The sequence below is a fragment of the Coregonus clupeaformis genome, unplaced genomic scaffold (genome assembly GCF_020615455.1).
Source record: "Coregonus clupeaformis isolate EN_2021a unplaced genomic scaffold, ASM2061545v1 scaf0572, whole genome shotgun sequence".
NCBI lineage: Eukaryota > Metazoa > Chordata > Actinopteri > Salmoniformes > Salmonidae > Coregonus > Coregonus clupeaformis.
The window spans coordinates 126834-147944 of NW_025534027.1; the positions used below are offsets into that span (position 1 = coordinate 126834).

At 42.5% G+C, this 21111-nt stretch overlaps 2 protein-coding genes across 4 annotated transcripts; one reads left to right on the plus strand and one right to left on the minus strand.

Annotated features, from left to right (window-relative positions):
* Nucleotides 1-451: 451 nt before the first annotated feature.
* On the minus strand, nucleotides 452-9580 carry aph1b (APH1B gamma secretase subunit). The gene is made up of 6 exons (XM_041857571.2): nucleotides 9053-9580; nucleotides 8164-8334; nucleotides 6656-6729; nucleotides 3648-3770; nucleotides 3401-3528; nucleotides 452-1150 (listed from the first exon to the last, which is right to left on the minus strand). The coding sequence occupies exons 1-6, from the start codon at nucleotides 9163-9165 to the stop codon at nucleotides 983-985; spliced, it is 777 nt and encodes a 258-aa protein (XP_041713505.1). The 5' UTR covers nucleotides 9166-9580; the 3' UTR covers nucleotides 452-982.
* On the plus strand, nucleotides 9224-21110 carry LOC121546359 (immunoglobulin superfamily containing leucine-rich repeat protein 2). Of its 3 annotated transcripts, none has more exons than XM_041857568.2 (4): nucleotides 9224-9306; nucleotides 15846-16266; nucleotides 17197-17439; nucleotides 18267-21110. In XM_041857568.2, the coding sequence occupies exon 4, from the start codon at nucleotides 18281-18283 to the stop codon at nucleotides 20441-20443; it is 2163 nt and encodes a 720-aa protein (XP_041713502.2). In that variant the 5' UTR covers nucleotides 9224-9306; nucleotides 15846-16266; nucleotides 17197-17439; nucleotides 18267-18280; the 3' UTR covers nucleotides 20444-21110. The 3 variants fall into 3 exon arrangements, with proteins under 3 accessions (XP_041713502.2, XP_041713504.2, XP_041713503.2); XM_041857570.2 differs by having other exon boundaries at nucleotides 17197-17293; XM_041857569.2 differs by lacking the exons at nucleotides 9224-9306; nucleotides 15846-16266 and having other exon boundaries at nucleotides 16613-17439.
* The last annotated feature ends 1 nt before the right edge of the window (nucleotide 21111 follows it).

The following is a 21111-nucleotide window of genomic DNA, read 5'->3' on the forward strand; positions in this document are numbered from 1 at the left end:
GAACTTCATAAAAACATCTGAGGTATGATATAGATTAAACACTAAAAGGTGCATTTACAAAGAAAATCCAGGGCCCGTATTTATAAAGGCATCTCAAATTAGGAGTGCTGATCTGCAGTAGGATCAGTTTTACCTTTCAGATCGTAATGAATAAGACTACGTGGACAGTGGGGATCTGATCCTAGATCAGTGCTCCTACTCAAGACGCTTTATGAATACAGGGCCAGAACGCTAGCTACCTCATCATTACCGTAGAAGGCACAGATCCAGAGAGAGAGAGAGAGAGAGACAGAGAGACAGAGAGACAGACAGAGAGAGAGAGAGAGAGAGAGACAGAGAGACAGAGAGAGAGAGAGAGAGAGAGAGAGAGAGAGAGAGAGAGAGAGACAGAGAGACAGAGAGACAGAGAGACAAGAGAGACAGAGAGACAGAGAGAGAGAGAGAGAGAGAGAGAGAGAGAGAGAGAGAGAGAATAGAGAGATAGAGAGAGAGAGAGATAGAGAGAGAGAGAGAGAGAGAGAGATTGACCAGTCTGGTGTCAAATAGGTACCGTCTCGTTAAGGACCGACATGTCCTACATTACACACAGATCAAATGTGCCCATGTCACTCTACCCCATTTCTAACCAGTTTATCAACCACTCTGAGCAGTGTCTGTCTGCCAAGGATGTAGTGGGGAAAAGAACAGCCCTCTAGATGATGCTATTACTAATGTAGTGTAATAGATCTGGAAACGCCCTTCGCAAAAAATAAAAAAGGTGCTTAAACAGCATTTACTCTCTGGACTACATCCCTGGAGCCTATTTCCAGAACCCAGGTGGGGGGGGGGGGACATCATTGACCCAGTGTGTCCTTGTCTTTCACTTATTTGTTTGTTTGTGTGGTGTGTGTGTGTCCTGTTGGGTAGAGTCCCCAGACAGTGTGTGTGTGTCCTGTTGGGTAGAGTCCCCAGACAGTGTGTGTGTGTCTTTAGCAGTGTTCTGTTATCTGGGCCGGTGGTTGGCCAACAGGAAGTCCTTGTCTTTGCAGGTGAGGCAGAGTTTAAGGTTCCGGAGAGATCCCCCGGCGCAGAAGAACGCCCAGAGACCCATGAGGAACATGATTATGTAGGTGGGAACCAGGCTGCCCACGTACTGAGGGTTCTGGAATGTCTAGGAGAGAAATAACAAAGGATGATGAGTTATTATGGATCTCTGGGGAAATTCATACTGAGGGTTCTGGTTCAGGAACCTCTGGGAGACAAATGGCAGACAAAGGCTGAGTTATTATGGATCTTTAGGGTCATTCATACTGAGGGTTCTAGAACGTCTGGGGAGAGACATGACAACAAAGGCTGAGTTATTATGGATCTTTGGGGACATTCATACTGAGGGTTCTAGAACGTCTGGGGAGAGACATGACAACAAAGGCTGAGTTATTATGGATCTTTAGGGTCATTCATACTGAGGGTTCTAGAACGTCTGGGGCGAGACATGACAACAAAGGCTGAGTTATTATGGATCTTTGGGGTCATTCATACTGAGGGTTCTAGAACGTCTGGGGCGAGACATGACAACAAAGGCTGAGTTATTATGGATCTTTGGGGTCATTCATACTGAGGGTTCTAGAACGTCTGGGGAGAGACATGACAACAAAGGCTGAGTTATTATGGATCTTTGGGGACATGTTTTGTCGCATTTGAAGTGCTGCGGTGAAGGACAGGAACCAGTGGAGGAACCTTTGTGGCATTATGTCCCAATGGGGAAGAAGACGTTACTAAGTAAGTACTATGCTGTAGTACTGGAAGATACTCCCAACACACATTTACTTATCAACCCATCAGTCAAGTCCACCTATTGCATGAACACATTTATCCATCCATCTATCTACAGTGAGGGAAAAAAGTATTTGATCCCCTGCTGATTTTGTACGTTTGCCCACTGACAAAGACATGATCAGTTTATAATTTTAATGGTAGGTTTATTTGAACAGTGAGAGACAGAATAACAACAAAAAAATCCAGAAAAACGCATGTAAAAAATGTTATAAATTGATTTGCATTTTAATGAGGGAAATAAGTATTTGACCCCTCTGCAAAACATGACTTAGTACTTGGTGGCAAAACCCTTGTTGGCAATCACAGGGGTCAGACGTTTCTTGCAGTTGGCCACCAGGTTTGCACACATCTCAGGAGGGATTTTGTCCCACTCCTCTTTGCAGATCTTCTCCAAGTCATTAAGGTTTCAAGGCTGACGTTTGGCAACTCGAACCTTCAGCTCCCTCCACAGATTTTCTATGGGATTAAGGTCTGGAGACTGGCTAGGCCACTCCAGGACCTTAATGTGCTTCTTCTTGAGCCACTCCTTTGTTGCCTTGGCCGTGTGTTTTGGGTCATTGTCATGCTGGAATACACATCCACGACGCATTTTCAATGCCCTGGCTGAGGGAAGGAGGTTCTCACCCAAGATTTGACGGTACATGGCCCCGTCCATTGTCCCTTTGATGTGGTGAAGTTGTCCTGTCCCCTTAGCAGAAAAACACCCCCAAAGCATAATGTTTCCACCATGTTTGACGGTGGGGATGGTGTTCTTGGGGTCATAGGCAGCATTCCTCCTCCTCCAAACACGGCGAGTTGAGTTGATGCCAAAGAGCTCCATTTTGGTCTCATCTGACCACAACACTTTCACCCAGTTCTCCTCTGAATCATTCAAATGTTCATTGGCAAACTTCAGACGGGCATGTATATGTGCTTTCTTGAGCAGGGGGACCTTGCAGGCGCTGCAGGATTTCAGTCCTTCACGGCGTAGTGTGTTACCAATGGAGCCCCAGGCCGAGGGAGATTGACAGTTATTTTGTGTTTCTTCCATTTGCGAATAATCGCACCAACTGTTGTCACCTTCTCACCAAGCTGCTTGGCGATGGTCTTGTAGCCCATTCCAGCCTTGTGTAGGTCTACAATCTTGTCCCTGACATCCTTGGAGAGCTCTTTGGTCTTGACCATGGTGGAGAGTTTGGAATCTGATTGATTGATTGCTTCTGTGGACAGGTGTCTTTTATACAGGTAACAAGTTGAGATTAGGAGCACTCCCTTTAAGAGTGTGCTCCTAATCTCAGCTCGTTACCTGTATAAAAGACACCTGGGAGCCAGAAATCTTTCTGATTGAGAGGGGGTCAAATACTTATTTCCCTCATTAAAATGCAAATATTTTTATAACATTTTTGACATGCGTTTTTCTGGATTTTTTAAATTTTTATTCTGTCTCTAACTGTTCAAATAAACCTACCATTAAAATTATAAACTGATCATTTCTTTGTCAGTGGGCAAACGTACAAAATCAGCAGGGGATCAAATACTTTTTTCCCCTCACTGTATCTATCCATCCATCATTTCTTTCCATCTTTCTGTCTCTTTTCTGACTTACCAGACAGGAGACGAGCAGGTGGCTGATGACGACCACAGCCAGGGACCACCAGTGTTGTTTCTCACAGGAATCAAAGAACACCACCCCCCAGAACATGTGGAGCAGGATGACGGCCATGGTCATGAAGGCTATAGGGAGACAGAGAGTTAGCCTCAGGTCCATCCCAAAAATATGACTACTGTCAGGAACGTTGGTGAGGTTTCAGGCTATTGAGTACGTTCTAAAACACGGCAGCCTCATACAGTACCTGAGGACAGGAAGTAGTGCTGGGAGTCTCCATGGATACCAATGGTGCCGGGGCCAATAGAGTCGGCCAGGATATTGACCATTGAAAACGCTCCACTCATGAAGCCGAACCCCAGCCCAGACACTGGGGAACAAACAAATGGACAACTGAGACACTTTATCAGACACTGGGGAAACAGACAATAACAGAGACACTATTAGACACTGGGGAAACAGAGAATAACAGAGACACTATCAGACACTGGGGGAAACAGACAATAACAGAGACACTATCAGACACTGGGGGAAACAGACAATAACAGAGACACTATCAGACACTGGGGAAACAGACAGCAGAGACACTATCAGACACTGGGGGAAACAGACAATAACAGAGACACTATTAGACACTGGGGGAAACAGACAATAACAGAGACACTATTAGACACTGGGGGAAACAGACAATAACAGAGACACTATTAGACACTGGGGGAAACAGACAATAACAGAGACACTATCAGACACTGGGGGAAACAGACAATAACAGAGACACTATTAGACACTGGGGAAACAGACAATAACAGAGACACTATCAGACACTGGGGGAAACAGACAATAACAGAGACACTATTAGACACTGGGGAAACAGACAATAACAGAGACACTATTAGACACTGGGGAAACAGACAATAACAGAGACACTATTAGACACTGGGGGAAACAGACAATAACAGAGACACTATCAGACACTGGGGGAAACAGACAATAACAGAGACACTATCAGACACTGGGGGAAACAGACAATAACAGAGACACTATCAGACACTGGGGAAACAGACAATAACAGAGACACTATTAGACACTGGGGGAAACAGACAATAACAGAGACACTATTAGACACTGGGGGAAACAGACAATAACAGAGACACTATTAGACACTGGGGGAAACAGACAATAACAGAGACACTATCAGACACTGGGGGAAACAGACAATAACAGAGACACTATCAGACACTGGGGGAAACAGACAATAACAGAGACACTATCAGACACTGGGGGAAACAGACAATAACAGAGACACTATCAGACACTGGGGAAACAGACAATAACAGAGACACTATTAGACACTGGGGGAAACAGACAATAACAGAGACACTATTAGACACTGGGGAAACAGACAATAACAGAGACACTATTAGACACTGGGGGAAACAGACAATAACAGAGACACTATCAGACACTGGGGAAACAGACAGCAGAGACACTATCAGACACTGGGGGAAACAGACAATAACAGAGACACTATCAGACACTGGGGAAACAGACAATAACAGAGACACTATTAGACACTGGGGGAAACAGACAATAACAGAGACACTATCAGACACTGGGGAAACAGACAATAACAGAGACACTATCAGACACTGGGGGAAACAGACAATAACAGAGACACTATCAGACACTGGGGGAAACAGACAATAACAGAGACACTATTAGACACTGGGGGAAACAGACAATAACAGAGACACTATTAGACACTGGGGAAACAGACAATAACAGAGACACTATTAGACACTGGGGAAACAGACAATAACAGAGACACTATTAGACACTGGGGAAACAGACAATAACAGAGACACTATCAGACACTGGGGGAAACAGACAGCAGAGACACTATCAGACACTGGGGAAACAGACAATAACAGAGACACTATTAGACACTGGGGGAAACAGACAATAACAGAGACACTATCAGACACTGGGGGAAACAGACAATAACAGAGACACTATCAGACACTGGGGGAAACAGACAATAACAGAGACACTATTAGACACTGGGGGAAACAGACAATAACAGAGACACTATTAGACACTGGGGAAACAGACAATAACAGAGACACTATTAGACACTGGGGGAAACAGACAATAACAGAGACACTATTAGACACTGGGGAAACAGACAATAACAGAGACACTATCAGACACTAGGGGAAACAGACAATAACAGAGACACTATTAGACACTGGGGGAAACAGACAATAACAGAGACACTATCAGACACTGGGGGAAACAGACAATAACAGAGACACTATCAGACACTGGGGGAAACAGACAATAACAGAGACACTATTAGACACTGGGGGAAACAGACAATAACAGAGACACTATCAGACACTGGGGAAACAGACAATAACAGAGACACTATCAGACACTGGGGGAAACAGACAATAACAGAGACACTATTAGACACTGGGGGAAACAGACAATAACAGAGAAAGATATAATGGCACTATGGTCTAAAATAACATCTATGAGGGTTTTATTGTAATGTAATATGAAACATGATAACTAACTACTACCACAGAGGGAAAAGTATGGGCCTACAAAACTCTGCCTCAAAGCTAATAACTTCCATCTGCTACTATTCCTTATTCATAATCTCTAATATCTTCCATCTGCTACTATTCCTTATTCATAATCTCTAATATCTTCCATCTGCTACTATTCCTTATTCATAATCTCTAATATCTTCCACCTGCATCTATTCCTTATTCATAATCTCTAATATCTTCCACCTGCTTCTATTCCTTATTCATAATCTCTAATATCTTCCATCTGCTTCTATTCCTTATTCATAATCTCTAATATCTTCCATCTGCTTCTATTCCTTATTCATAATCTCTAATATCTTCCATCTGCTTCTATTCTCTATTCATAATCTCTAATATCTTCCACCTGCTTCTATTCCTTATTCATAATCTCTAATATCTTCCATCTGCTACTATTCCTTATTCATAATCTCTAATATCTTCCATCTGCTTCTATTCCTTATTCATAATCTCTAATATCTTCCATCTGCTACTATTCCTTATTCATAAGCTCTAATATCTTCCATCTGCTTCTATTCCTTATTCATAATCTCTAATATCTTCCATCTGCTTCTATTCCTTATTCATAATCTCTAATATCTTCCATCTGCTTCTATTCATAATGTTATGCACAATTTTGAGGTCATCTTCCTCCACATACCATAGGCCAGTTGCCGTATGGAGATCGGCATGGTTTCCTCTGCACTCAGCGTGAGCAAGCCTTCGTTTGCCTTCCTGTAAGACAAAGAAATTGCACTACAATCAAACTACAGTATCAGCAAATATAAACTCAGCAAAAAAAGAAACGTCCTCTCACTGTCAACTGCATTTATTTTCAGCAAACTTAACATGTGTAAATATTTCTATGAACATAACAAGATTCAACAACTGAGACATAAACTTAACAAGTTCCACAGACATGTGACTAACAGAAATTGAATAATGTGTCCCTGAACAAAGCTCCAACACAACGTGGGAAGTAGACAGGAGCTCCAACACAACGTGGGAAGTAGACAGGAGCTCCATCACAACGTGGGAAGTAGACAGGAGTTCCATCACAACGTGGGAAGTAGACAGGAGCTCCATCACAACGTGGGAAGTAGACAGGAGTTCCATCACAACGTGGGAAGTAGACAGGAGTTCCAACACAACGTGGGAAGTAGACAGGAGTTCCAACACAACGTGGGAAGTAGACAGGAGTTCCAACACAATGTGGGAAGTATGAGCAAAGGAAAGCATTAACAGAATGAAACAAACAGAGTCTCTAACTCGTGAGTGTTACTCGTGTGTGTGGTCCTCTGTAGCTCAGCTGGTAGAGCACGGCGCTTATAACGCCATGGTAGTGGGTTCGATCCCCGGGACCACCCATACACAAAAAATGTATGCACGCATGACTGTAAGTCGCTTTGGATAAAAGCGTCTGCTAAATGGCATATTATTATTTATTATTGTTACGATGATTCTGTGCACCCGAAACAACGTTTCACTCTGGTCGGCTAGAGACAGGAAAATAACCCCCATTATGTGTGGAAGTGATTTTCTCCTGCTAACACAGGAGCTACAGAAGAATATAGTCGTGCAGTATATTGCTTCTAGAAAGAAATGGCAGAACGCATAAGGGAAATGGAACGCGCCATTTTAATATAGGGCCATAACGGCTGATCAGACAGTGTGTGCGTTCGTGATGAGTGGGCATAAATCCACAATCTAAATTGTATCCATTTTGAAATTCAGGCTGTAACAACAAAATGTGGAAAAAGTCAAGGGTTGTGAATACTTTCCGAAGGCGCTGATATTCCTCTCAACAATGTACTTCCTCTCTGCTACAGTCTGGAAAACCCCTGAGAGATACAAGACCAGAATGCAGAGCAGCAGGCTGAGCTGGCCATGGGATAGGCTTACTACTCACCCCACCTGGGTGTAAATACTATATGAAATCATTTCAAATACTTTATTTACATTTACGTCATTTAGCAGACGCTCTTATCCAGAGCGACTTACAAATTGATTGATCTGGGGTTGATTGAACTTGCAGGGCTTACTTTGACCAACAGATTACCTTAAAACTGCCATCGCTGACCTTGATCTAGCACTCCAAATAGGCTAAAGAAAATGTTCCACGTATTTGAAAAATGTCTAATAGTATTTGAGCCCAGGTCTGCTACTCACTTCAGCAGCTTATAGTAGCCAAAGCGGAACGTCTCCTGCAGCAGCACAGAGAGCACCACCCCGAATATGAGCAGTCCTTTCTGCTGGGAGGCACTCTCTTTGTCGCTGATCTGAACTGTGATGAACCACACTAGTGAAGACAGCAGCAGAGAACACAACCAGAAGAACGCCCTGGGAGAGAGAGAGGAAAAAAAAACACACAAGTTTAACACTAAGTATAGAAACAGTTAAATAAATCAGGATCATCCACACACACACACTAAAATGGACAGAGTTTAGGATAGGAGGAACTTGTCTCCAAAGGGGGATGTCTTAGACACATAGTACTGCTGTATACAAAATAGACACTGGTCAATACACACTCATTATGTATGTGGCTATATGAGAAGTGTACAATGTGTATGACAGGGGATACCGTGCTATGTATGTATGTATGTACGTTATCTGGCTAATTATCTGGTCTGGGCTCATTAGTACATAAAGGAATTACTGTACTGTGAAATAAAACATTCTACGGGGTGCTCCACAAAATGTAAAAAGAAAAACAGTGGGTACCTGTAGTCGCGCATGTGCGACTATTCAGGTTTAGTGCTGGGCTGGAACAAAACCTTGCACGACGAGTAGCTCTCCAGCTAACAGTGGTTTGTGTTTTGCATTTGCAGATACTTAACAGAGTAAATAATTCTAATAAAGCAAAACCACAAGTCCAAAAAATGTGTGACCAATAAGCAAGAGGTTTTGTTTGTGAATTAGCATTAGCCTTTGGGCTAGCTAGTTATCGGTTAGCATATGGCTAACTGCTGTTTGCTAGATGGCTATACTCCATCCAAATCTAGATAGATAGCAAGCGAACCCTTTTTTTTTTGTTAACGTTACGCCAGCTACTTACCCGGCGATAAGAAATATCACTCGGAGTGGGTCCCTGGCAATAGTAAACAAGAACAGTGCAATGGCAGGGCCGAAAGCGATGAATGTACACCCGAAGAACACAGATGCAGTCATTTTGGGGCTTGGTCCGATTCGACTCAAGTTAGACTGTTAACAAAACCTCCGACGCCGGGTCCTTCTTCTCTTCAATGGATGAAACAGTGTGTCTTCTCCGAGAGCTTGGATGCTTCTTTACAACCGAAGTAAACCTGAAGGGTATCTATATAATCTCATTGTTTTCTATTTTATTGTGGGTTTCCTGCTCTGATTGTTTGCAGGCACGTGACTGCAAGAGCGAAGATATTCGACGAACGACAAAAGTTCCCACATAGCCAATATTCACTGGTTGCTTACATACAATGATAAATGCTTTCAGACAAACATGATGAAACTGAATTCAAAAATAGCTATTCATACGGTAGTTTTATACGTGTGAATTGAACGTCTTTGCCACCATCGACTTTAGAGAAAGATGTAAACAAGGTTTGTATAGGTCGGCTTTCTCGTTTCCTCACTATCTTTGATATGACTCAAAACTCAATCTTCCAACAGCGACATCTACAATCTTCATAAGGCATTACTTTCTGAGACATCAGAGAGAGTCTTAACCAATGTTATCAACCCACTCTCACTCGTTTGGCAACTTATTTAGATTCAATTTAGAGACCTTGGTATAAAACATAGGCCTTTGACCAAATTGGGTGGGTTTCTATGTCAAATTGTAGGCTTTTCATGTGTATTTAAATACCAGTATTTGCTGAATTTTTTTAAACAGCTGTTTGACCAATATTTAACAGCAGAGGTCACTGTTTGTTCTCCAGCAGATAAAGCCTGAAGCAGCCAGCTGCTGTATCTGTAAATTAACCCCGTTCATAAAACACCAAGATGATGTGTCATGGTGCATCTGTCACATCCAGCTCTGAGTAACAGAAACACTACAGTACCTGGCTAGATGAGCTAAAATATAAGATCACATCTGCTGATTCCAAATGATATACTGTACTATGTTTGCCTATGACTTCATATACATTTACGTCATTTAGCAGACGCTCTTATCCAGAGCGACTTACAAATTGGTGCATTCACCTTATAGCCAGTGGGATAACCACTTTACAATATGTTTTTTTTTTTTTTTCTTAGTGTCAACTCTATTTGAATGGTCCACAATGTGGCTTTTAAATCTGTATTTTGTATTTTCAACTAATATATCATTGTGGAGTGACACTTTAATACATGTTTAGAACACTAACATCTGTTACATCAGCCCAGACACCACATCATTAAATATAATTATATGATCTCTATGACATCTGCACAGGCCTATCATCTTTGATGGATGACACAGCTAATTATTTATTGAATAGGTCCAGCTGTTGGAGAGAGAGAGAGAGACAGGAGAGAGAGAGACAGGAGAGAGAGAGACAGGAGAGAGAGAGAGAGAGAGAGAGAGAGAGAGAGAGAGAGAGAGAGAGAGAGAGAGAGAGAGAGAGAGAGAGAGCAGAGAGAGAGAGAGAGAGAGAGAGAGAGAGAGAGAGACAGAGAGAGAGAGACAGAGAGAGAGAGAGAGAGAGAGAGAGACAGAGAGAGAGAGAGAGAGAGAGAGAGAGAGAGAGAGAGAGAGAGAGAGACACAGAGAGAGCGAGAGAGAGAGAGAGAACAGAGAGAGAGAGAGAGAGAGAGAGAGAGAGAGAGAGAGAACACACACAGAGAGAGAGAGAGAGAGAGAGAGAGAGAGAGAGAGAGAGAGAGAGAGCGAGAGAGAGAGAGAGAGAGAGAGAGAGAGAGAGAGAGAGAGAGAGAGAGAGAGAGAGAGAGAGAGAGAGAGAGAGAGAGAGAGAGAGAGAGAGAGAGAGAGAGAGAGAGAGAGAGAGAGAGAGAGAGAGAGAGAGAGAGAGAGAGAGAGAGAGAGAGAGAGAGAGAGAGAGAGAGAGAGAGAGAGAGAGAGAGAGAGAGAGAGAGAGAGAGAGAGAGAGAGAGAGAGAGAGCGAGAGAGAGAGTCTTGATCAGGACAGTATCAGAACCTTTGCTAAGGACCTAAAGGATGCAACACTTGGCAGGGACCCACACACCCATCACCCCGGCAGCAGAGCCCCCCTGCCCCACCTTCTGAAACAACAGTACCCCCACCATCCCCAGGAGAGAAGAGCCAGACATGGCTTATTACAGCACAGCTCTACTAGACCGGGCCCAACACAGCACAGATTTACCAGACCAGACCCGCCTCAGGACAGCACGACCAGACGGGGCCCGCCTCAGGACAGCACGACCAGACCCGTCCCATCACAACACAGCTCTACCAGACCCGGCCCATCACAACACAGCTCTACCAGACCCGGCCCATCACAACACAGCTCTACCAGACCCGGCACATCACAACACAGTTCTACTGGACCCGGCCCATCACAACACAGCACTGACCACTACTCCAGGGTCGGGCAGAACACTGTCCTTCAGAGAAGTACACCACATGATGCAGTCCACACCATGTATCATTCAGATCATCAGCCTACATATGCTGAGGTAACCTCTGGCAAAAGACACCTAGAACTATCAGAGATTGGAGAGGTGCGCCAACTACTGCATCTAATATGCAGACTACTGGGCTAGACAGACCCTTTAATTCACTCACACACACACACACAGGGTTGCAGATTGCATTGCATTGTACTTATTAAGTTGTTTACAACTATCCTTTATTTTATTGGCACTGGTATTATAATAATAGTGATGTGTAATGATGTGTGTGTGTGTATATGTATATGTATATGTGTGTGTATATGTATATATATGTGTGTATGTATATGTGTATATATATATATATATATATATATATATATATGTTTATGTATGTATATGTGTATGTATGTGTATATGTATGTATGTATGTATGTATGTATGTATGTATATGTATGTTTGTGTGTATGTGTGTATGTATGCATGTATGTGTGTATATATATATATATATATATTACTATTATTATTATTATTTTTTATTTTTCAATGTACTTTACTCAAACCAGTGAATATCACTTATTATAAATGAGATCATTAACTATCAGCTCTTGGAATATCCAGGGCCTGTACTCTTCACATTTTGGTTATAAAACAACAAATCCAGAATTGATTAAAAACATCAAGGGACAGGACATCATAATCCTACTGGAAACATGGTGTCGTGGAGACATAGGTACTCAGTGTCCCTCAGGCTATAGAGAAAGTTTACTACCATCAATCAAACATAAAAATGTTAAACGGGGCCGAGACTCAGGTGGAATCATCATTTGGCATAAGCAGGACTTAGCACTGAATGAAATGAAAAAAGGTACTAATCACATTTGGTTAAAACTTAACAAAGGTACAATCTATTGTGACAATGATGTATACATATGTGCAGCTTATGCTCCTCCTTCAGATTCATCATATTATGATGATCAGTTTTTTGACAATCTCCATACAGAAATCATTGAATTTCAGGCAGAGGGTAAAGTGCTTCTTTGTGGAGATTTCAATGCGAGAACAGGTTCTGAACCTGACTACACTGATGCGGGAGGTAACCTCCACATATTGGGACACCCCTCCTTGTACAGTAGCCCAATTATAAATAATAGAAACAGTCCTGACCAAATACTGAACAAAAATGGGAAGGAGTTAGTGCATCTCTGTCGAGGCTTAGGCCTGTACATGCTTAATGGTAGAATCAGAGGGGACTCTTTAGGTCGGTTTACTTACTGCTCAGCTCTTGGGACAAGTGTAGTCGATTATGCCATCACTGACATCGACCCTTCCTCCATTAGTGCATTCACTGTCAGACCACAGACACCATTGTCAGATCACAGTCAGATCAACGTGTTTCTGAAGAAATTAACCGGCAATATTCATTCAAAAAAACTGCCGAATAAACTCTACAACACGAACCAATCGTACAGATGGGCTCAAAACAGTGCAGAGAGATTCATTGAAACATTGAACTCAAATGAAATGATGAACTCTATACAGGTCTTCAATAACTCACAATACCAAAACAATAAAGAAGGTGTCAATTCGGCTACTCAAAACATAAATAACATTTTCCAAAAAGCAGCATCGAAAGCAAATTTGAGAAAACCAAAGAAATGCAACATCAGAAACAAAAAACTAAATGTTTCTGAAAAATGGTTTGATAACGAATGTAAAACAATTAGAAAACACCTAAGACAAATTTCAAATGAAAAACATAAGCAGCAAAACAACCCAGATCTACGCTATGAATACTTTGAAACTCTGAAACAGTATAAACATACACTAAAACGCAAGAAATTGAATTATACCAACAAGACACTTGATGAAATTGAAAGTGCAATTGACCAAAATCAGTTCTGGGACATGTGGAACAATTTAAGCATGACAAAGCCACAATAATTAGCCATACAAGATGAAGGAATTTGGAAAACTTATTTTGATAATCTATACAAAAACATCCCACAAAAAGAATTACAACAGAACCAATTAGAAATTCAAGAAAAATTGAACATCCTTGAATCGGTCATTAAAAATAACCAAAATCCATTAGATTACCCAATAACCCAACAAGAACTAAATGAAAAGCTAAAATCTATAAAATCAAAGAAGGCTTGTGGTCTAGATAACATCAGAAATGAAATGCTGAAAAACAGCACACCTGAGTTGCAAAATGCTGTGCTTAAGTTGTTCAACATAGTTTTATCTTCTGGCTGCTTCCCTGATGTCTGGAACCAGGGGCTCATCTCCCCTATCCACAAAAGTGGAGACAAATCAGACCCCAATAATTACAGGGGAATTTGCGTAAACAGCAACTTGGGAAAGGTTTTCTGTAGCATTTTGAATTCAAGAATTCAAACCTTTCTTCAAGAGAAAAATGTAATAAGTAAATGTCAAATTGGCTTTCTCCCTAACCATCGCACTACTGACCATATATACACCTTACACACACTAATTAATAAACACGTCCACCAAAAAAAAAGAGGGCAAAATATTTGCTTGCTTTATTGACTTTAAAAAAGCATTTGATTCTATTTGGCATGAAGGGCTATTCTACAAAATTCTCCAAAGTGGGCTTGGTGGTAAGGTGTATGACTTAATAAAATGTATGTACACAGAAAACAAGTGTGCAATAAAAATCAAAAACCAAAGAACAGAATTATTTTCACAACGTCGAGGTGTGAGACAAGGCTGCAGTTTGAGTCCAAATCTTTTCAACATTTATATCAATGAGTTAGCAGACATGTTAGACCATTCTCCAGCCCCAGGACTCACACTATTTGACACAGAGGTAAAATACCTGCTATATGCTGATGACTTGGTACTTCTATCACCAACCAAAGAAGGTCTTCAACAGAACCTTAACATTCTAGAGCAATATTGCAATAATTGGGCCCTGGCAGTAAATTTCAAAAAAACTAAAATCATGATTTTCCAAAAAAAAAAACAGATGTCAGAAACACAAATATAAATTCACCCTGAACAACACCATAATTGAACACACTAAAAATTACACATACCTTGGTCTGACCATATCTGCATCGGGAAACTTTAATATGGCAGTGAATGCACTCAAAGAAAAAGCCCGCAGAGCATTGTATGCAATAAAAATGAAATTATTCAAAATCAATATCCCAATTAGAATTTGGACCAAAATATTTGACAGTGTAATCCTACCAATAGCTCTTTACGGAAGTGAGGTTTGGGGGCCACTCAATAAACTGGACTTTAAAATATGAGAGAGAGAGAGAGAGAGAGAGAGAGAGAGAGAGAGAGAGAGAGAGAGACCTTTTACACCAATGTGAAAACATTTCAGACTATTTTTCTAGCTTGAGTTGGGCAAATAGCCTAATCATTTCAAAAGTCAAAACCTTTCCAGTTCGATGACAGGTTTTATTTTGCTCACTAAGCACTGGCATAGCACACACAAGCTTTGGGGGCCTGTGTCACTTCCTGTTTGTTCCTTTGGTTTGTATGTTTGTCTGATGATTTTACATAGCATGGTTTATAATTAAAAGAAAAAATTGGTATAAGGAAATGAAGCATTTTAAAGTAACTGTCCAGTGTTTCCAGATTTCTATGAATCTGAGTGAAATAATGTTCCTTCAAAAAATAAATAATTAAGTATGTTTAAAAGCAGCGTTTCTGTGTTGGAATGGTGTGGGTGTACCTCAACAACAGAATGGTGTGGTCATAAAACATATTAATGTGATTAGACTGATGATTGCCCAGCTCAGCCAATGAGACAGCATGGCATCATGTTATATATCAAGCATCTTTTGAAACGGTCTGTTTGAGATTTGAGGTGGGATTTTTGACGTTTTTTTCCTCCAATTTATGCTTTGGCCACAGCATTATGAGTTAACAGAATATTAACTTTTAAAAGTGAGATTTTCACTGGACAGTTACTCTAACTGAATTGTGAAAACGAATTAAGAATGTGTTAACTTCATTACTGAAACGGTGACAATTGAAAACCATGGCAATATGAAAATAAATGTTGAAAACTGTCCCTTTTTTTGTCTGCCTCTGCTTTCACTCTGCCTGCTCAACCCAGACCCTTAAACCTGGCACTTCTCCAGCTTGTGACACCTGGCGTAGCGTTGGTAGCATCTGGGCCACTGAGTGAGCAGTTGTGGAGCAGGGGGCAGTTGTGGAGCAGGGGACAGTTGTGGAGCAGGGGACAGTTGTGGAGGAGGGGACAGTTGTGGAGCAGGGGACAGTTTTGCTTTTACTCACTTGTGTCTCTGTTCTCCCAGGTTCTGCAGTTTCTCCCTTGGGTGGTTCTGGTGATAGCTGAGGGACCCCTGCTGGTCTATGAGACTGTCCTAACTGGCCTGGGGCGTGTTAAGGTGCCATACAGGTGAAGGCTGCGCAGCTCTGTGGACGTGGCTGGAGGTATGTGGCCTGCATGGTGAAGCTGAGGGGGACAGAGCAATACTGCCACGGTGGGCCGCAGACAGCCGGATGGAGTGGTCCACTCAAAAGTGGGTGAGCGACGGGGCTGAGGTGACTGGAAACGGGCGGAGTGCTGGACCCGTCGTTGCCTGGCAGTCAGGATGTCGGCCCAGTGAAGTGGGGCCACCAGAAGGTCGACCAGGAGAGAGGAACCAGGGGATAGACTACAAGAATGGCCCTTGCTGCCTCAGGACAGCATGTGGGAGAGCTGCTAGCTAGCAGGTATTGAAGAACGTTATGTTCAAGGACACTTTGTTGTTTGTTTTTAGTAAATATGGGGGGGTTTATTTATTTTTGCGTGACATATTTTATTTTGCTAACCAGAATGTGTGAAACATAATATTGCGTGTGTTCCAGGCCGCCGCCCACATGATGGGATTCTGTCCAGAGGCATGGTGGATCCTTGTTGCAATAGAGCTTATGGCTGAAATGTTTGATGAGAGCAAATAGACTTTGTTGTATGACCAGCTCCAAAGTCAAAATTGGCTATATTGTAAAACTTAATGAACACAAAAATGTGCTTTTTGGTCTTAATTTAAGGTTAGGGTTAGTCATTCGGGTTAGAATTGTGGTTAAGGTTAGGGTTACGTTTAAAATGTGAATGTATGACTTTGTGGCTGTGCCAGCTAGTGACCACACTGCAGAGCTGCTTCCAAAACAAGATTCATGACGAAAAACGCTAACCTGCGTGAAAATAGGGACCCCTGCCTGTTGGCCTGCTTCGCTTCCTGCGCCCCTTTTTTCCTTTGGTTTGTATGTTTGTCCGATTTTTAGTAGCATGGTTTTTAAGTTAAAAGTAAAGAAGCAATTGGTACACAGAAATTAAGCATTTTTAACTGAATTGTGAAATCGAATTGAGAATGTGTTAACTTGATTACTGAAACGGTGATGATTGAAAACCATACCTTATGAAAAATAATTGTAAAAAAACGGTCCTTTTTGTTGTCTGCCTCTGGGTCACTCTGCCTGCTCAATCCAGGCCCTAGAACCTGGCACTTTTCCAGCTTGTCACATCTAGGCCTATATAACATTAGTAACAGTCCATCAATAATTGGCTGGTGGGTCTCCTACGTTGTTGTCATGGAAGATAACAGAAGCCATGGAAGAAGGAGGGCGCATCCCTTTAATTTTTGGAACGTCTACTTTCTCCAGAGGCGGGAGTGTGCTGTGACTCTGCCAAACCCAATCGCAACGAACAGACATATCAGCATCCGACCACGAAAGGACCCACATATGTTTCAGCAATCATGTAAGAGCAATGCCATACGTCACACCTTTAAAAACTTGCTCCCAACTCATCATGTAGCCAGCTTTATGGGGTTCAAATAAGAGACCACTCCTATCAATAGCAAGAATATCCGTTGCTTCCATTGCGCTGGGGAAAACATCGCACAGGTAAGATGTTTTATGTTGCTTTTGATGGCGAGGTTGAATGTGTTTATGTTTGCTTGGGAAATTAGAATGATTTGTAGAATGTAGCATTGCTCTTTTAATTGCGTTTTGACCTCTAAAGACACCTGAGTCATCGTGAAATATAACTAACATTTCCTTGCTTAACAGATTTAGTTGTGTTTTTTGCAGTGAAATGTCGTCTTGATTGGTGCATGACCATAGCATCCTACACCAGCTGCACGCATGTACTGATTCCTTGGTAAACAACATCGTAAGCGGTGCCGGTGCTGTCCGTTTCAGCACCAAGGACAGAGCTCGGGCACAGACGCTGTGGCGTAGATTAAAACAAACTGCATGCGCTCCGAATAGGTGGCTTAATTTTTCACAAGCTCTCTGGTTTAGTAGAACTGATCACCTGGGTCGAAAATTCGAATTAATATTTTTTCCCCCTCTATATTTCTATAACAGTACATTATTATCAATAGCTATTGAAACTAATAATTATGCTCAAAAATTGAGCCATCAATATTGATCTAATTTAAGCAGAATTCCTAACGCATAGTAGGCTATCAGACAAATATAAAGTATTTCACTTAATATGGAAAACCTGTAAGTGGATTGCAAAGTCAGGGGTTTATAGTTCCAATATTTATTAGCCTATTCATCAATATTCATATTTTCCTTTCTGTATTTATACTCGAGAATGTTGAGGTACCTTTATATAAGTACTGTTTATGGATGGTGAGAGAGTGTGCAATGTGAATTGTAAACAGCTTTGCCATTTACAACTAAAACAGATATTTAGTGACACAGTGACATTTGTATTGCAGGAAGAGAAGAGAAAATGTCTCCTTCCTACGTGTTCTTCCTCTTCTTATGGAGCTCTGTTATTGGAGTCGGACACGGCTGCCCTGAACTATGCGACTGCTCCGACAAATACGGACGCCACTTCGCTGAATGCTCCTACAAAGACTTGGTTGACATCCCTGAAGGGTTGCCGCCCAACGTGACCACTCTGAGTCTCTCTGCCAACAAAATATCTTTGGTGGTGTCGGGCAGCTTCGACAACGTGACCCGAGTCACGTCCTTATGGATGGCCAATAACGAGATAGTCACCATCGAGCCAGGTACCCTGGCGCCCCTGGTCCAGCTGCGGAACTTTGATGTCAGTCACAACAAGATGGTGGACTTCCCTTGGGAGGATCTCCATAACCTCACAGCCCTGCAGCTGCTGAAGATGAACCACAATGAGATGATCCGTCTGCCTAAAGACTCCTTCTCTAACCTCAAGGACCTGAGGTCTCTCCGCCTCAACAACAACAGGTTCACCACTATAGCGGAGGGGACGTTTGACGGCCTGATCTCCCTGTCCCATCTACAGCTCTATAACAACCCGTTCATATGCCACTGTAGGATAAACTGGCTGAGGGATTGGATTCTAAAGACCACCATATCGGTTCCGGAACAGAACTATATTGTCTGTGACACTCCGGAGCAGTTTAGAGGAGAGGTGATCGTGAAACTGTCTGAGTCGAAGTGCATGGCCCCTAATGTTAGCATAACGCCTGAGCCTAACGTTGACAATACAACGCTCTATGAAGGCACAGTGTTGATCCTGAACTGTGAGATCAAAGGGAACCCAAAGCCAGAGGTTATCTGGAAAATCCACACAAACCGCCAAAGCGTAGAGTACCCTCTGTCAACCAAAGATGGAGAATTAGTAGAATCCAATGAATCTAATGAGGATTCTAAAATGGCAGACGATCCGTTTAAAATGTTCAACAACGGCACTCTAGTCATACCACGCCTTAGTGAAAAGGACAATGGCAACTACAGCTGTTCCGCCACCAATGAGTTTGGTAAACATGACGATTCACTATCAATAGTAGTAATACCAAAACCACCCCCACCTGTTGGAAAAGTGATTGACCCACCAGTTATTATTAATAGGGAGAAAATCCCATCAGGACTTCAACCTGCGATCAAAACCTCTCTTAGTAACCCTTTCAAACCGTTCAATATTGATGGAAAGTATAATATCTTCCCAACCCTTCCTCCCTCCATTGAAGTTGACACTGAGCGTACAGAGCAAGTGTCCAGACATCCACCCCGCGCCACTAGAACATGTACCTTGACCAGTGAGACGCAGTACATCTCCAACCAGGCCTTCAATGGAAGCCTGGAGGATGCCAGGCAGTATACGTTTGACTTTGGAGTCATAGCCTTAGGGGTGTCGGAGACGGAGGCGAAAGTTAGACTCAATCCTCTCCTCCTTCCCAAAGACGACACAGACCTCCGTCTCAGCGCCTCAGAGGGCTTCCATTCCATCCACAGAGAGCCTCCCGAACGATCAGCGGAAACCAGGAGAGCCCTCGTGGACTCAGGGCTGTATCTGTGTGTCACCTCAGACCACAGACACTCAGCCATCCAGTGGTCCAGGATGGAAGATGGCGTCAACACCTATCTGTTCCGGGACCTACGCCCCGGCGCCAACTACTCCCTCTGTCTCACCTACAGAGGAGAGGACTGTGAGGTGCAGGTCCTCTTCACCACCAGGAAGAGAGTTCCTAACCTGTTGATCATCATAGTCGTCAGCATCTGTCTCCTCACCGTTTCCACCGTGCCCCTGCTGGGGGCGACCTGCTTCCACCTGGTCTACAAATACAGGAACAAGACCTACAAGCTCATCATGAAGGCTAAAGACCACCAGCACCACATGGAGAGGAACCTGGTGGTCAACTTCAACCTGAGGAACTCGTACGCCGAGTCACAGAGGCAGATCACAGCCAGCGAGATGGGGGAGGGAGAGGAGGGAGAGTGGGGGAGTGGGGGAGAGGGGGAGAGAGAGGGGGACGTGGAGGGGAGTGTGGTGACCGAGTCCTTCACTCTGTCTCAGTACAGAGGGAATCTGGATGAGTGTGAGGTGGGGTCAGAGTACAGTGATAGGTTACCGCTAGGGGCGGAGGCTGTTAATATCTCTGGGCACTACAAAGAGCCACACCACTGATCCTGATGTCGTCGTGTTAGTATTTGATAGATAGTCTTGACTAGACAGGTTCTAGTCATCTTCAGTCACGATCACATGTCATGTAAGTCTCACAGTAACTGTTTATCTATCCATGAGAGAAAACCCTATGTGACCAAAATGTCTGCCATATCAATCGCCTGGATACAGTGTAGACAAAATCATAGGTGCTTCTGCTTTTGAATGGAAAAGTAAAGGAAGGTAGTTTCTTATGTATGCTGTGAAGATTAAGTTAAAAAAACAAACATATTTGTAGTAAAATATGTCAACGTCATGTAAAATAAACCCCTCCTGTGTGCTCTTAACAGTGATGTTTCCTGAGACTTGTGACAGTCATTCAGTGTAGTCTGTCACAGGCAAGGAAAAAAAAAATGTTTAACTGCATCTAAAATGTCTCTTCTTAAAGTAACAGATGCACTTATGAATGTTTACGTTCATCTATTGTAGGCTATCAATGCTATTTTTTTTAATCTATAGTGAATGTCCACAATGTGAACCCTTTAAGCTGTAAGTCACAAGCTATTGGTGTAAGTCACTTTACAGTAACCTTTAACCTGGTATTGTGTCAATAATATATCTTTTACATTTACATTTTAGTCATTTAGCAGACGCTCTTATCCAGAGCGACTTACAGGAGCAATTAGGGTTAA